We start from the raw sequence: 15,499 nt of genomic DNA, 5'->3' as shown, positions 1-15,499 counted from the left end.
CCAGCCGCCAAGCCAGGCGCTCGCAGCCCCGCGCCCACGGGAGACGCCCCCGGGCGGGGCGGGGCGGGGCGGGGCGGGGCAGGAGGGCGGGCCCGCGGCGGCAGCGGCTGGGCGGAGTCGCCTCGGGTTCGGGGATGCCCCCCTGCCCCGCTCGCCCCAACTCTGCGGCTGCTGCCCTGGGGCAGCTGGCCGGGCGAGTCCGCGGAGCAGCGGCAGGCGGGCGATGAAGACCGGGAGACGCCGGGCGAGAGGAGGCGGGGCGGGGGAGGCGGGGAACGCGCGCGGGCGGAGGCTGGCAGGGGGCGCTGGAGGCAGGAGCAGCCGGTGCGCTCCTCGCGCCCGAGGGTGCGGGAGGCTCTGAAGCCGCGGCTGCACCGCGAGCCTCCGGGGCACGGGCGGCGGCGGGGCTGGGGGTGAGGGCGCTGCCGCCTCCGGGGGCGCCGCCGGCCTCGGCCCCTTTGTTCTCGCGCGCTCCCCCTCGCCGCCCACTCCCCTGCTGTCGCGCAGCGGCGGCGGCGGCGGCTCCTCCCGCCCGAGGCTCTCGGGCTCGGCGCCGGGGGCGGGAGGGGGCGGGGGGAGCGCGCCAGCCGCCGGGAGTGGGGGGCGATGGCGAAGCTCCGGGTGGCTTACGAGTACACCGAAGCCGAGGACAAGAGCATCCGGCTGGGCTTGTTTCTCATCATCTCCGGCGTTGTGCTGCTCTTTATCTTCGGCTTCTGCTGGCTCAGTCCCGCGCTGCAGGATCTGCAAGCCACGGCGGCCAACTGCACGGTGCTGTCGGTGCAGCAGATCGGCGAGGTGTTCGAGTGCACCTTCACCTGTGGCGCCGACTGCAGGGGCACCTCGCAGTACCCCTGCGTGCAGGTCTACGTGAACAACTCCGAGTCCAACTCCAGGGCACTGCTGCACAGCGATGAGCACCAGCTCCTGACCAACCCCAAGGTAAGGACGCCCCGCGAAGGATGCCTCGCCTCCTGCAGAGGTCTTGAGGCTTAGGGGAGCCCCAGTGGTGGACCCCGCACTGGCTGGGTTCGGAGTATGCTCTCGGTACTAGGAGGAGACCAGGCGCCGGAGGTTTTCATCAAATCAGCAGAAAGTCTATTGGGGAGCTTTGGCCGGTCCTTAAGGTGGGTTTGTGTGCGGCGACCGGTGGTGCCCGGGGGCTTTCTTTACACACTTGTGTTGCCTGGCCTCAGGTGGCGAGGCTTTGTTCCTGGTCAAGTCCGACGCATATAGGATGGGCATTGGAGAAATGCAAGGAGCAGAAAGTTAACTTTTCCTCTGATCAGAGCCAGTGGGTAGCAGGGATCCACCTACTCTGGTCAAGGTCCGAGCTTCCACTGGCCAAGTCAAGAACTCGCCTTGCAAGGTCGGGGGTGGGGGGGTGGAAGGGGCGGCTTTGAAACCCTTTAAAGGTGTTAGGGTTCCTTGCCTTAACTCTAGACAAACATTTTTCTTAACATGGGGTCCAAAGATCAGCTTTTGAGGGTCAGCAAATGATGTAGAATCAAATGTGAAATTCGGCATAGTTCCTTTGGGTACAGAGCACTCAAAGTTTTCATGAAATTGATTCCCCAAAAGGTCTAGAGGGAGCCTAGTGACTCTGCGTGTCTGGGGACAACTGGAAACCATTTGGAAAACCGTAAACTTTACTGAAAATAGAAAACCCTCGGTGAAATGCACCAATAACTCCTTTCCTGGCAACTTGTTTTTGTTCTCACAAGCAAAAAAAGAAAAAATCCTGGTTAGGGCCCCAGGGATGGAGAACAGAGAGGGGAAGATTCAGAAAACTGTTCCCAGTGGAGGAAAAACTTATAAAAAGCAGTGTCCTCAGTCTGTGGACTAATTGAGCTTTGTAGTACACCTGGCTCTGCAAGAAGGCTTTTCTTTCTTCTCTTGGTCTTTCTTTCCTCTCTCTCTCTCTCTCTCTCTCTCTCTCTCTCTCCCTCTCCTCTCTCTCCTCTCTCTCCTCTCTCTCCTCTCTCTCTCTCTCTCTCTCTCTCTCTCCCTCTCTCCCTCTCTCCCTATTCTTGTTGCTTTAACTATCAAAGGGAAAGTGTGTATCTTCTTTAAAGTTACTGGCATTTTCCCTCTGTGGGGGCTATGCTTGAAGATCAAGGAGAAAACAGTCCAAAAGGGAATACGTCTTGTGTACACAGAATAACTTTGTTCGTTGTGACCAGATATCAATCCAAAAGGAAAAAAAAAAGTCTATATTAATATTTTCAAAGTATTTAACATGAGGTTACCATTTTTTTTGCAGCAAAACTTATGGTCTTATGTTCTAAACAATAGATTCTTGAATTTGGGAAATTTTAAAAAAGGAATTTCTTTTTAAAAAACATGACTCCTCTTAAAAAAGATGCTCCTGCTGACAAATGTATGTCCATTTACTTTAAAAGTGAAGCTAATACATAAACAGTAAACATAGACATACAGAATTTAGATAGATATAATGTTCAAAGTCCTGAAGAAACAGTAATGTTCCCAAGACAGTGTAAGTTAATCTGCTTAATGCTCAGGAATTTCAAAAGAAGTATCAGGGTTTTAGAAACATTACCTTAAAAATATATATTATATATTTAACCATTAATATAAAAGAAAGGTGCCAAGCAGTAATAGTGATTTAGAAATTATATGATAGTGTATCATTTAGGAGGTGCTAAAACTGGTGAAACATTGCTAATTAGTTTAAGATAGTGGTTCAGTTACTAATCAATTATATATATGCACATATACAAGTAAATGGCTAATATATAATCAAGACATTGAAAAGTTAGAATTTATTTCAAAAAGACTGCTTCCAATTTCCATGCAATTTTCAGGGATGTGGCAAGGAAAGCAAATTGAGATCATTAAAACAGATTTTTAAATCATTTGGAAGTGGTCATGATGCTTTATGTAATACTATAATTTTCTCTATCTCTTTTTGTTACAAATAATCTGTTTTCTTCCAGTGCTAGTTCAGATTCTTGCAACCATTGTTTTGAAGAAGCATCTGAACTGAAGATCATGGTATAAAGTAAAGTTATTCAAGAAATGACAGAACTGGGGAAAGATCAATTTCTGTTACAGAAAATAATAAACAACACCTCTGTCAATTTAGTCGAGGTTTCATCAGCTAAATCAGTGTGTATCTCTTTATCCAAATTGTGATTGCTCTGAAGCATTTTTAGAACCTAAGTGTGTTCTTTTATAGACATCTTTCTACTTTGGGGCAGTGAAATGCTGAATTTGGAAATTCATGTAAGCAATTTGTGATGGAAAAATTCCGTCACAAAACGCAACCGAAATATTGTGCCAGAGTCCAGTCCATAAGCCGAATGTTTCCACAGTGCCCTTGCTAGGAAGCTCCCCTTGAATTTTAGCTGCCGACCTCACTTATTTTTGCCTTACCTTGCTGCTTTATTGAAGGCCTGTTCACCACCCAGTCCCTCTGTCTGGAATGTCTGGATTCCCTTCGGTGCCATGGATCCTGATCTCCCAGCGTGCCGGTCTTCATGACCCACTGCCACACGAAACCACGGAGGAGAACACTTCGGGGAAAAAAGAGCAAAGACTTTCCCCCTTCTTTGAGGTTGCTGTCTTAGTTACAGTAAAAGACAGGGAAAGGGAAAAATATTGCAAATACATAACTTCTTAAGCTATAGGCTACTAAAGAAGATAGTGTGAAAAATTTGACTTTTGACTAATAATTTTAAAAAATATTTTCAAGTCCTATTCAACTTAGGTTTTGAATCATCTCCTTATTATCTAAAATAATCCCTGTATCTAGTCATGTAATATAATATTCAAGTCAGCTTCCACTTAGTACTGTTCCATTGCTGCATTATTTTTTTGTGACTTATATGTGCTAAGGTCTTTGATTCTTAAATATAACTGCACATTGGAATCACTGGGGGGACTTTAAAAAAAGTTCTCCCTGGTTCCAGCCCTCAGAGATTCAGACTTGGTCTTGGATGGGTCCTGGGCATTCATGTTCTCTAAACAGTTCTGGAAGTGATTTTAATGTGTAGACAGAATCAAAGCCACTGGCTTAGAAAATGTACTCGTCTGTTTTGCAAGAAAAGTAGAATAAAAACCAAAAGGATTCACCATGATTAATGTTTGTGTTTTTAGGTCAAAAGATATTACCGATGCTACTGAATGAATATAGGGAGCTGGTGTAAAAGGAGGGATTCAAGGAAATTCTGAAGGACAAGAAGAAAGTCATTTAAATTACAATTGTCCCTTGAACAACATGGGTTTGAAATTCATGGGTCTGCTTATATATGGATTTGTTTTCAATAAACACAGTAAATGTATTTTTTTCATTATGGTTTTTCTTAACATTTTCTTCTCCCAGCTTTCTTGCAAGAATATGGTGTATAAATATATAACATGCAGAGTATGTGTTAGTCAACCTCTAGTCAACTGTTTATGTTACTGGTAACATAGGCTATTAGTAAAGTTTTGGGGGAGTCAGAGGTTGTATGTGGATTTTCGACTATGTGCAATGTTGATACCCCTAACCCCTGTTGTTCAAGGATCAACTGTATTGTGGAAATGCTCATTTTAAATTGGTTAAGTATAAATGAAATGAACGTATGCAATCCTAGACATTTACTTTGACATCAATATATACATTGGATGGCAAAAGAAAAGGTGAATTTTAAAAAACAGCCTCTTAATATGTGGAATAAGAGAGAGTGGGTGATTAGAAGCTTCTGTATATGTTTTATTTTTGCTTTAAGTTTTTTTCTTCCTCTGATATGGAAGACATAGAACTACAGGACAAAAGTCTGTCTGAGAAACCAGTACTGTAAAAGTGAGAGAAATGCATTGATGAGAAGGAAAATTTAAGTGGAATTAGAAGAGGCTTTAGGCTTTCCGTATATCCACTGAAACTGGATGTACCAGCTACAGGCGCGGTGGTTTGCAGGCACCTCCTTGATATTCTTCACATCCATACGAGTGTGACCCTGCCACATGCGCTCCCTGGGTAGACGGTGCGCTTTGACAGGGTTCACTTCTGAACTCCATCCTTGAAATAAGTGTTCAATGTGATCAACTTTGTGCTCGATTGAAGTCTGTCATATCAAAACTAAGTAATAAAAGGCTACGCTGAATTGTGACAATTTCTCTACGATCTATTTCTCCATGAAAAAGTGGCTTACCGAAGTTTTTCTTCTGGTGATTATATTAAGTAATTTTTGGAAAGTAGATAAAATTTAATTCTTAGGCACCTATTCCATGTGAACAAAGAACTGGGCAAGAAACAGGACGACATACAAAGATGAGTTCAGTCATTTAACAAATATTTATTATATGCGTACTCTGTGCTATGCTTGCTTCTAGGTTCTGACGCTAGAATAGAGATCCGTGTAAAGCCCCTGCCCTCATAAAGTTTACGTTTTGGTGGAGGGTGACAGACAAGAAATAGGTTTATAATGTAATGTCATGTAATGATATATGTATAAAGACAATTCAAGCAGTGATGGAAGAAGCCAAGGGCTGCTGTTTTGCAGAGGATGGTCAGGGAGAGTGGCTCTGATGGAGTGACATTTGCACGGAGACCTACAGAACCTGAATTCTAAAGGACATAAAGGAGTGAATCATGTGGCTCTCTGAAGGACGAGTTCCATAGGCTAAGGGAACAGCAAGTGCAAAGGCCCTGAGGCAACTGACTGCCAGGCTCATGTGAGGAAGGGTGAGGTAGGACCACAGTGTGCAAAGTGGAGAACAAGGTTAGGGCCTTACAGAATATGATGGTAAACTAATATTAAGCAGGACTGAGATATAATCAGACTTGGACTTTTAAAAATTGTAAATGATTCCTCAGGCTGTTGATTTGAGAACAGAATTTGTGTGTGTGCATGTATGTATGTGCATGTATGCATGGGTGCATGCACATGCTTGCTTGTGCAAGATGAGGGGTGTGGAGGCAAGGTTGGCAACAGGGAGTCCAGAGGCACAGAAAAGATGGCAGTGATTTAGATCAGGGGCGAGCATCGGTAAAGTTCATTGATGGATTAAATATAAGGAAGGAAGGAAAGAGGACTTAAGGATGATTCCAAGGCTTGTAATAAGCACAACTGGATGAAGGGAGGTGATTTTACTAGATGGGAAAACTAGAGGAGAGTAGTTTTGGAGGAGCATGGTTGAAAAGCAAGCATTCGGGTTTAGATATGCCTAATATGCATACAAGTGAGGATGAGCTCACGCGTTTCTACCTCATGAGATCACTATATAACAGAGGTGATAAGAGCACAAATAACTATCAAGGCAAAATGTCAAGTTCTACCGGGAGGTACAGGCAATATGGACATCTAGAGAGGAAAGGTTAGGGGTAAAGCTTCATGGAAAGTGAAACATTTGCCATGAATCTGAAAATGAATAGAATTTTTATATTGGGAGGAAGGTGGGGAGGTATAAAGGGAACAGCAAGGAAGAGAAAATGCCAGGAGTAAAGCTGTGGAGCTCTGTGAAGACGGGGTTTTTGGGGGGATCGGCAGATAAACTGGTGTGGCTGGAACTGAGGGCTTTAAGAGCAAAGTTTTGGGGGGTATGGCAGGAGAATAAAGTTAGTGTCAATAGTGTAAAAGTCCTTGACAGTCAGCATGGGTTTGGTGGACACTGGGAAGCCATGGTAGGGAGATTAATGCTCCCCCACCCCCCACCCTAGAGGTCTACATCCTAATCCCCAGAACCTGTGAATATCTTACATTACATGGCAAAGGGGAATTAAGGTTGCAGATGGAGTTAGGGTTGCTAATCAGTTGACATTAAATTAGCATAATCACAAGGGTCCTTAAATGTGCAAGACAAGAGAAATGCAGTTTGAGAACGACTCACCCAGCATTGCTAGTTTTGAACACAGAAGGGGCCACAAGCCAGGAATGCTGGCAGCCTCCTTTTCTAGGGGGGGGGGGGGGCAGGAAATAGATTCTCCCTTAGAGCCCCCAGAAAAGAAAGCAATGGAGCTGGTGTTGACTTTAGCTCAGGGAGATTCACTTCTGAATTCTGACCTCCAGAATTGTAAGATAATAAATCTGTGCTGTTTTAAGCTACTACGTTGGTTACAGCAGCAATAGGAAACTAATAGAGAGGCCAAAGAAGATTTTGAGTAAGTGACTAATATGATTAGGTATTTAAAGACTTGGTCCGAACATATTAATAATCCATCTATATTACAGCTCTTTAGAAACCATCTGGTCTGCAGGCTGCTGGCATCTTCCTGTCCGAGATAACTTAGGACACCTCTGACCTCCATTTGTGGATGTCATTTATGAAAGTCTCAATTATTTGTAAGATCCCCTCAAACTAATGTTTAAAACACAGACCAGATACTTTTTACTTTTACAAAAGAGGTTTGTGATGTTATAATATATTTTAATTAGAGTTTGGAAAAAATGCACTTACTATTTTATCACAAACTTGCCTCAGTGTTACAAAGCTTCTTATAAGTTGTTGATACATTTTGTTTATTTAAAATATTTTGGGCACTCATTTCTGAATGAAGATATCGAGTTTTATCTTAGGTTTTAAATTTTTTTCCAGTCTTTAGCAGAATTTCACATTCAGATTAATTTCTAGATAAACTACGTTTATATTACAATTACCATAATTATTCAGTAACACTGAACAGAATGGTTTTTAATATTATACATATTTCTAACTGTTCCTCATGCTGTGACTTAAGTTTTCTCTAGGACACAGATCAATGTGTAAAAATGTGTGTTTTTGAATTGTAGTAATATCTTCTTCTTTACTTTTAAAATAACTAGTGTTATAAATTAAAAACCACGTGTTTATTAAATTATTTAATTTGTGACCGTACTTACAAATAAAGTAATTCAAATAAATTTATTTATGTAATTGCTTTGTTGAGTAGCAGCATACAGCAGGTTGGGTCACTAGAAAGTCTCTGAAAACTGAAGCACATGTGAAGGGATATCCATTCATCTGATTCTTCTGACCCATCCACCTAACTGATGTAGTGGACCAGATGGACTTTAAAGCCTTATATGATGTCTACTTTGTTAGTTATAACCTAACTATATTACAGCAGAATATATTGATGTATCTCATTATAGAAAATTAAATCCTAAATCCCAGAAGTTTAATCCAATTTATCCTTTGTAATAAATATATTTATATAATTGTTTGTATCAGGACATTATTTTAAAATAGTTCTTGAGAACAGAAAACCAGACAATAATACTGCTTTAGTGAAAGCTAAATCCTTGATTCTGATATAATTACCTTACGTTATCTCTATTTCAAGGATAAAAACAGCAATGAAATTCATCTTTATCTCCCCAAAACCTACTTTTATTCTGGAATCTTTTGGTTTTATCAGTGAGATCATGATTCTCTGGTATTAATACTTTTTAAAAATTTTCACTACCACTATCATGATCAAGGCCATTATTGTTTGTTTCAATTTTTACAATATATTTCCACTGATCTCCTCACATCCAGTCCATTTCTTCCTCCAAGCCAGCGGTTCTCGACATGTGGTCACTGGACCAGCACATCTGTGAACTTGTTAGAAATGCGCATTCTCTACTCCCATCTTAGAGCCACTGAACAGAAACGCCACTCCAGTTTCTGATCTAGAAGTTTTGTGTTGGAGTTCACGAATATAAGCAGAAAAAGTGTATAACGATCAAGCTAATATGTGGGGGGGAATGAAATAATATAAAGTAAAGCTAAAAGAAGGCAAGAAAAGAGAAAAGGAATGTAGACAGGTAGAACAACAACAACAACAAAAATACCAATAAGAGCCCTGGCCAGTTTGGCTCCACAGTTGGAGGGTCTCGAACCAGAGGGTCTCGGGTTTGATTCTGGTCAAGGGCACATTCCTCGGTTGCGGGTCATTCAGGAGGCAACCAATCAGTGTGTCTCTCTCACATCTCTCTCTCTGTCTGTCTGTCTGTCTCTCTCTCTCTCTCTCCCTCCCTCCCTCTCCCATTCTATTTGAAGATAAATGGAAAAATACCCTCAGTGAGGCTTAAAAAAAATACCAGTAAGATAAATTTAAACCCAAATTTCTAAGTAATTATATTAAATGTAAATGGACTAACTCTTCCATTGAAAGACAGAGATCACACACTGGAAAAAAAAAAGACAAACCCAAATATATGCTGTTTTCAAGAGTTACACATAAAGCATAAGGACACATAAGGGTTGAGAGTTAAAAGATGAGAAAATACATACCATACAAATGCTACCTAAAAATATATATTAAAAAGAAAAGCTGGGGACCTGTGTTATATGAAACACAGTAGATTTTGAGGTAAAAAATATGTTACTAAAGATAAAAAGGGATATTTCATAATTATAAAAAAATCAATACAATCCAGCTGGTGTGGCGTAGTGGTTGAGTGTTGACCCATGCACCAAGAGGTCGCCAGTTTGATTCCCAGTCAGGATACATGTCCAGGTTGTGGGCCAAATCCCCAGTAGGGGGCATGCAGGAGGCAGCTGATCAATGTCCTCTCTCATTGATGTTTCTATCTCTCTCTTCCTCTCACTTCCTCTCTCTCTAAAATCAATAAAGGAAAAAAAAATTTTTTTTTTTAAATCAATACAACAGAATATAAAAATTCTGTATTGGGATGTATTTAAAAATATAACCTCAAAAAACATAAAAACAAAAAAATTAAAGCAACTCAAAGGAGAAATATCTGTATTATGATGATGAGAGATTTTAACATACTTCTATTTGAGAGTGATACACAGTCATACAAAAGTAATATCAATACATATCTAACAGATTTGAATAACATATCTAACCACTGACCTAAGTGGCATATGTAAAATGACGTATCCAATAGTGGCAGAGTGCATGTTATTTCAAGTGCCCAAGTAACAGTTACAAAAACTGATCATATTCTAGGCCATAAAAGCAATCCTTTGAAAGTAAATGTCGAAGGAGTGAAATCATAAAGATTATATCTTCAGTGTAATTAAAATGGAAAGTATTAAATTTTACTGAAAAACAAGATACAGGAAATTCATCAGGGAAACAATTAACTTATGAATAAATGGTGCTTGAACAATTAGCTCTACAGAAAAAGAGAAACAAATAAAATTTGATACTTACTTTATACCCAAAACAATAAATTACAAATGGAATAAAATCTTAATGTGAAAAGAAATGTATAATATTTTAAGGAGATAGAATATCTTTATGAAATAGGCTTAAGAAATATTTTTCTAAATGAGGCTTAAAGAACAAATCATAACAGGAAAAGATCAATACATTTGAGCACATTAACAATTTCTATATGACTGAAGTTATTGTGAGCAAAGTGAAAATGTAAGCCACAGATCATACAATCTAATGGCAAAATATAGTCAATAAAGGACTATCCAGCATTTATGAAAATGTCTACAAATCATTAAGAAAATCACATATGATGTAATAAGATGTGTATAAGCAATTCATGAAACTCAGATGGTCAGTAAATGTGAAAGTCTCAGTTCCAATAATCGTAGGGAAATTTAAGTGACAACAATAATGGAATACCATTTAACAACCATCCAATTGACAAAACAATATGTTTTGTAAGACCAAGTGTTGGTGAGCATTCAAGAAACTGTTAAGTCTTACTCATTGCTGGAAAATTGGTTCAACCCCTTAGGAAAATAATCAAACATACTAAGTGTAACTGAAGCTGTGTGCATCTGACAACTCACTAATTTTATTTTAACACGTTTACCCTAAAAAAAAACAAAAAAAAACCTGTAACACATATCCAAGGAAATATAAATGAGAATTTTCATTGCAGAACTGTTTGTAGTACTGAAAAGTACAAACAACCTAATAGAATTAATTAGAATATTGGATGGGATCCTAACAGGTACCTAATAACAGTGACTTAAAGCAGGTACTAGTGTTTGTGTGTTTGTTTCCTTTTCTAAATGAGCTGGTAGGCAGTCCATGGAGCTATGCCATTCTGATTAAGAGGGTCATCCAAAGACCCAGGTTCCTATACCTTGTTGCTTTACCATTCCTTAACATGTTTTTCCTAACTTGATCATGTTTGTCTTTCAGGCAGGGGGGGGGAAAGGGGGATATATAGAGGTCAGACAGCTTCCTTTTTAAAAGAAAAAAATTGAGAGATCATTCACATATAACATTTTTCCTTTAGCATGTACATTTTTTTTCAAGTTTTATATGAATTTTTATTTATTTTTTTGTTACAGATATTTTACCCCATTGGCACCCCCCACCCCACCCCACCTCCGCCCCGTCCCCAGCTTAGTTGTCCATGTCCATTGGTCATGCATACATGCATATAAGTTCTGTGGTTTATCTCTTCCCACCCCCCACCCCCCCATCCCCTCTTCTGAGGGATGTCAGTCTGTGCCCTACTTCCATGTGTCTGGGTCTGCTGTATTCCTCAGACTGTTATGTTCATTATATTCCATATATAAGTGAGATCATGTGGTATTTGTCTTTTTCTGCTTGGCTTCTTTCACTTAGGATAATACTTTCCAGGTCCCTCCATGTCGTCTCAAAGGATAAGAGATCTTTCTTTCTTACCGCTGCATAGTACTCCATTGTGTATATGTACCACAGCTTTTTTATCCATTCGTCTACTGGTGGACACTTGGACTATTTCCAGATCTTAGCTATTGTAAATAGTGCTGCTATGAACATGGGGGTACATATATTCTTCCTGATTGGTGTTTCAGGCTTCTTAGGATATATTCCCAGCAGTGGGATCACTGGGTCAATTGGAAGTTCAATTTTTAATTTTTTGAGGTAGCACCATATTGTTTTCCATAGTGGCTGCACCAGTCTGCATTCCCACCAGCAGTGTATTAGAGTTCCCTTTTCTCCACACCCTCGCCAACACTTGTTGTTTGATGATTTGTTGATGGCGGCCATTCTGACAGGTGTGAGGTGATACCTCATTGTTGTTTTAATTTGCATCTCTCTGATGATTAGTGATGTTGAGCATTTCTTCATATGTCTTTTGGCCATTTGTATGTCCTGTTTGGAGAGGTGTCCATTTAGTTCCTCTGCAGATTTTTTAATTGGGTTCTTTGTCTTCCTTTAGTGGAGTTGTATGAACACTCTATATATATTAGAGATTAACCCCTTATCTGAAACATCATTGGCAATGATGTTCTCCCATACAGTGGGTTGCCTTTCCATTTTGATGATTGTGTCTTTTGCTGTGCAGAAGCTTTTTAGTTTGATGTAGTCCCATGTGTTCATTTTCTCCTTTATTTCTGTTGCCTTAGGTGATGTATCAGTGAAAATTCTGCTCCGTATGATGTCCGAAATTTTGTTGCCTACATTTTCTTCTAGAATTTTTATGGATTCACGGGTCACATTTAAGTCTTTTATCCATTTCGAGTTTATTTTTGTGTATGGTGTAAGTTGATGGTCTAGTTTCATTTTTTTGCATGTAGCTGTCCAATTTTCCCAACACCATTTATTAAAGCACACCACTGTATGCTCTTGCCACCTTTGTCAAATATTAATTGAGCGTATTGCCTTGGGTCCATTTCTGGGTTTTCAGTTCTGTTCCACTGGTCTATATGCTTGTTCTTGTGCCAGTACCAGGCTGTTTTGGTTACAGTCGCTTTATAGTATAACCTGATATCTGGTATTGTGATCCCACCTACTTTGTTCTTCTTTTTCAAGATTGCTGTGGCTATTCGGGGTCTTTTTTGGTTCCATATGAACTTTTGAAGTATTTGTTCTAGTTCTATAAAATATGTCGTTGGTATTTTGATGGGGATTGCATTGAATCTATAGATTGCTTTGGGTAGTATGGACATTTTAATGATGTTAATTCTTCCAATCCATGAACATGGTATGTGCTTCCACTTTTTTATATCTTCCTCTATTTTTTTTTTCAATGACCTGTAGTTTTCTGCAAATAGGTCCTTTACTTCTTTGGTTAAGTTTATTCCTAGGTATCGTAATTTTTTTGGCGCGATGGTAAATGGGGTGTTTTTTCAGTTTCTCTTTCTGTGAGTTCATCACTGGTGTACAAGAATGCCGTCGATTTCTTGACGTTAATTTTGTATCCTGCTACTTTGCCAAATTCATTTATTAAGTCTAATAGATTTTTGATGGAGTCTTTAGGGTTTTCTATGTACAATATCATGTCATCTGCAAATAATGACAGTTTCACTTCCTCCTTTCCAATTTGGATCCCTTTTATTTTTTCTTCATGTCTGATTGCTGTGGCTAAGACTTCCAGTACAATGTTAAATAAGAGTGGCGAAAGTGGACATCCCTGTCTTGTTCCTGTTCTTAATGGAAATGTTTTTAGTTTCTGTCCATTGAGTATGATGTTGGCTGTAGGTCTTTCATATATGGCCTTTATTATGTCGAGATATGATCCCTCTATTCCTACATTGCTGAGCGTTTTTATCAGAAATGGATGCTGGATTTTGTCGAATGCCTTTTCAGCATCTATTGATATGATCATGTGGTTTTTATTCTTCATTTTGTTTATGTGGTGTATCACGTTTATTGATTTGCGAATATTGTACCAGCCTTGCATCCCTGGAATGAATCCCACTTGGTCATGGTGAATAATTCTTTTGATGTATTTCTGGATCCGATTTGCTAATATTTTGTTCAGGATTTTGGCGTCTATGTTCATCAGGGATATTGGCTTGTAGTTTTCTTTCTTTGTAGTGTCTTTTTCTGGTTTTGGAATTAGAATTATGCTGGCTTCATAGAACGTGTTTGGAAGTCTTCCTTCTTCTTGAATTTTTTGAAAGAGTTTGTGGAGAATGGGTGTTAGTTCTTTTTTGAATGTTCGGTAAAACTCCCCCGTGAAGCCATCTGGGCCTGGGCTTTTGTTTGCTGGGAGAGTCTTGATTACCTCTTCAATTTCCTTAGTTGTTATTGGTCTGTTCAAGTTTTCTATCTCTTCCGGGAATAGTTTTGGGAGACTGTGTGTTTCTAGAAATTTGTCCATTTCGCTTAGATTGTCGAATTTGTTGCCATATAGTTGTTCGTAGTAGTTGTTAACTATCTTTTGTATTTCCGTGGTGTTGGTTGTTACTTCTCCTCTTTCATTTCTGATTTTGTGTATTTGGGTTCTCTCTCTTTGTTTCTTGGTGAGTCTAGCTAAGGGTCCATCAATCTTGTTTATCTTTTCGAAAAACCAGCTCTTTGTTTCATTGATCCTTTGAATTGTTTTTTTGGTCTCTATGTCGTTTATTTCTGCTCTGATCTTTACTATTTCCTTCCTTCTACTTGCTCTGGGGTTTTCTTTTTGTTTGCTTTCTAATTCTTTAAGTTGTGAGGTTAGACAGTCAATTAGAAATTTTTCTTGTTTTTTGAGGTAGGCCTGTAGTGCTATGAACTTCCCTCTCAGAACTGCTTTCGCTGCATCCCATAGATTTTGTGTTGTTGTGTGTTCATTTTCATTGGTTTCCAGGAAGTTTTTAATTTCTTCCTTGATCTCCTCGGTGACCCATTCATTGTTTAATAACATGCTATTTAGCCTCCATGTGTTGAAATGTCTTTGCATGTTCTTGTTGCAATTGATTTCTAGTTTCATGCCATTGTGATCTGAGAAGCTGCTTGATATGATTTCAATCTTCTTGAACTTGTAGAGATTTAGTTTGTGTCCTATCATGTGGTCTATCTTTGAGAATGTCCCATGTGCACTTGAGAAGAATGTGTATTCTGTAGTTTTGAGGTGTAAGTCTCTGTAGATATCTATTAAATCCATTTGGTCTAGTGCTTCATTTACAGTCTCTGTTTCCTTGCTAATTTTTTGCCTAGAGGATCTATCCAGTGCTGTCAATGGGGTGTTGAAGTCCCCTGCTATGATTGTATTGTTGTCGATTTCTCCTTGGAAGTCCTCCAAAAGATTTTTAATATATTTTGGTGCTCCTATATTGGGTGCATATATGTTTATCAAGGTTATATCTTCCTGTTGGATAGATCCTTTCAATATTATATTGTGGCCTTCTTTGTCTCTAGTTATGGTCTTCATTTTGAAATCTATTTTATCAGATATGATAATTGCTACCCCAGCTTTTTTTTTGATTTCCATTTGCTTGGAAAATTTTTTTCCATCCCTTCACTTTCAACCTATGTGAGTCTTTTGTTGAGAGGTGGGTCTCTTGTAAACAACATATAGATGAGTCATGCTTTCTTATCCAATCAGCTACTCTGTATCTTTTTATGGGAGCATTCAATCCATTTATGTTTAAGGTGATTATTGATATGTACTTATTTATTGCCATTTTTGTTTAGTGTGGTTCTATTTTTCTTCCCATTTCTACTGTTAATTATAGCAGTCCTTTTAACATTTCTTGCAGTGCTGGTTTGGTGCTAATATATTCCCTTAGCCTTTTTTTGTCTGGGAAGCTTTTTATTTGATCTTCTATTTTGAATGATAGCCTTGCTGGGTAGAGTAGTCTTGGATTCAGATTCTTGTTTTTCATGACTTTGATTACTTCATGCCATTCTCTTCTGGCCTGTAGTGTTTCTTGTGAGAAGTCAGCTGAGAGCTGAGAG

At 39.6% G+C, this 15,499-nt stretch overlaps 1 protein-coding gene across 1 annotated transcript in view; it reads left to right on the top strand.

Annotated features, from left to right (window-relative positions):
* Positions 1-283: 283 nt before the first annotated feature.
* KCNMB4 (potassium calcium-activated channel subfamily M regulatory beta subunit 4) overlaps positions 284-15,499 on the top strand; it is a 67,196-nt gene continuing 51,980 nt past the window's right edge. Inside the window, exon 1 of the mRNA XM_036252564.1 lies at positions 284-942. Coding sequence (XP_036108457.1) covers positions 607-942 — 336 coding nt within the window. The 5' untranslated portion in view covers positions 284-606. The remainder of the gene's footprint in view (positions 943-15,499) is intronic.

The sequence above is a fragment of the Molossus molossus genome, unplaced genomic scaffold (genome assembly GCF_014108415.1).
Source record: "Molossus molossus isolate mMolMol1 unplaced genomic scaffold, mMolMol1.p scaffold_m16_p_10, whole genome shotgun sequence".
Lineage (NCBI taxonomy): Eukaryota > Metazoa > Chordata > Mammalia > Chiroptera > Molossidae > Molossus > Molossus molossus.
This window is presented reverse-complemented; position numbering and strand designations above follow the sequence as displayed.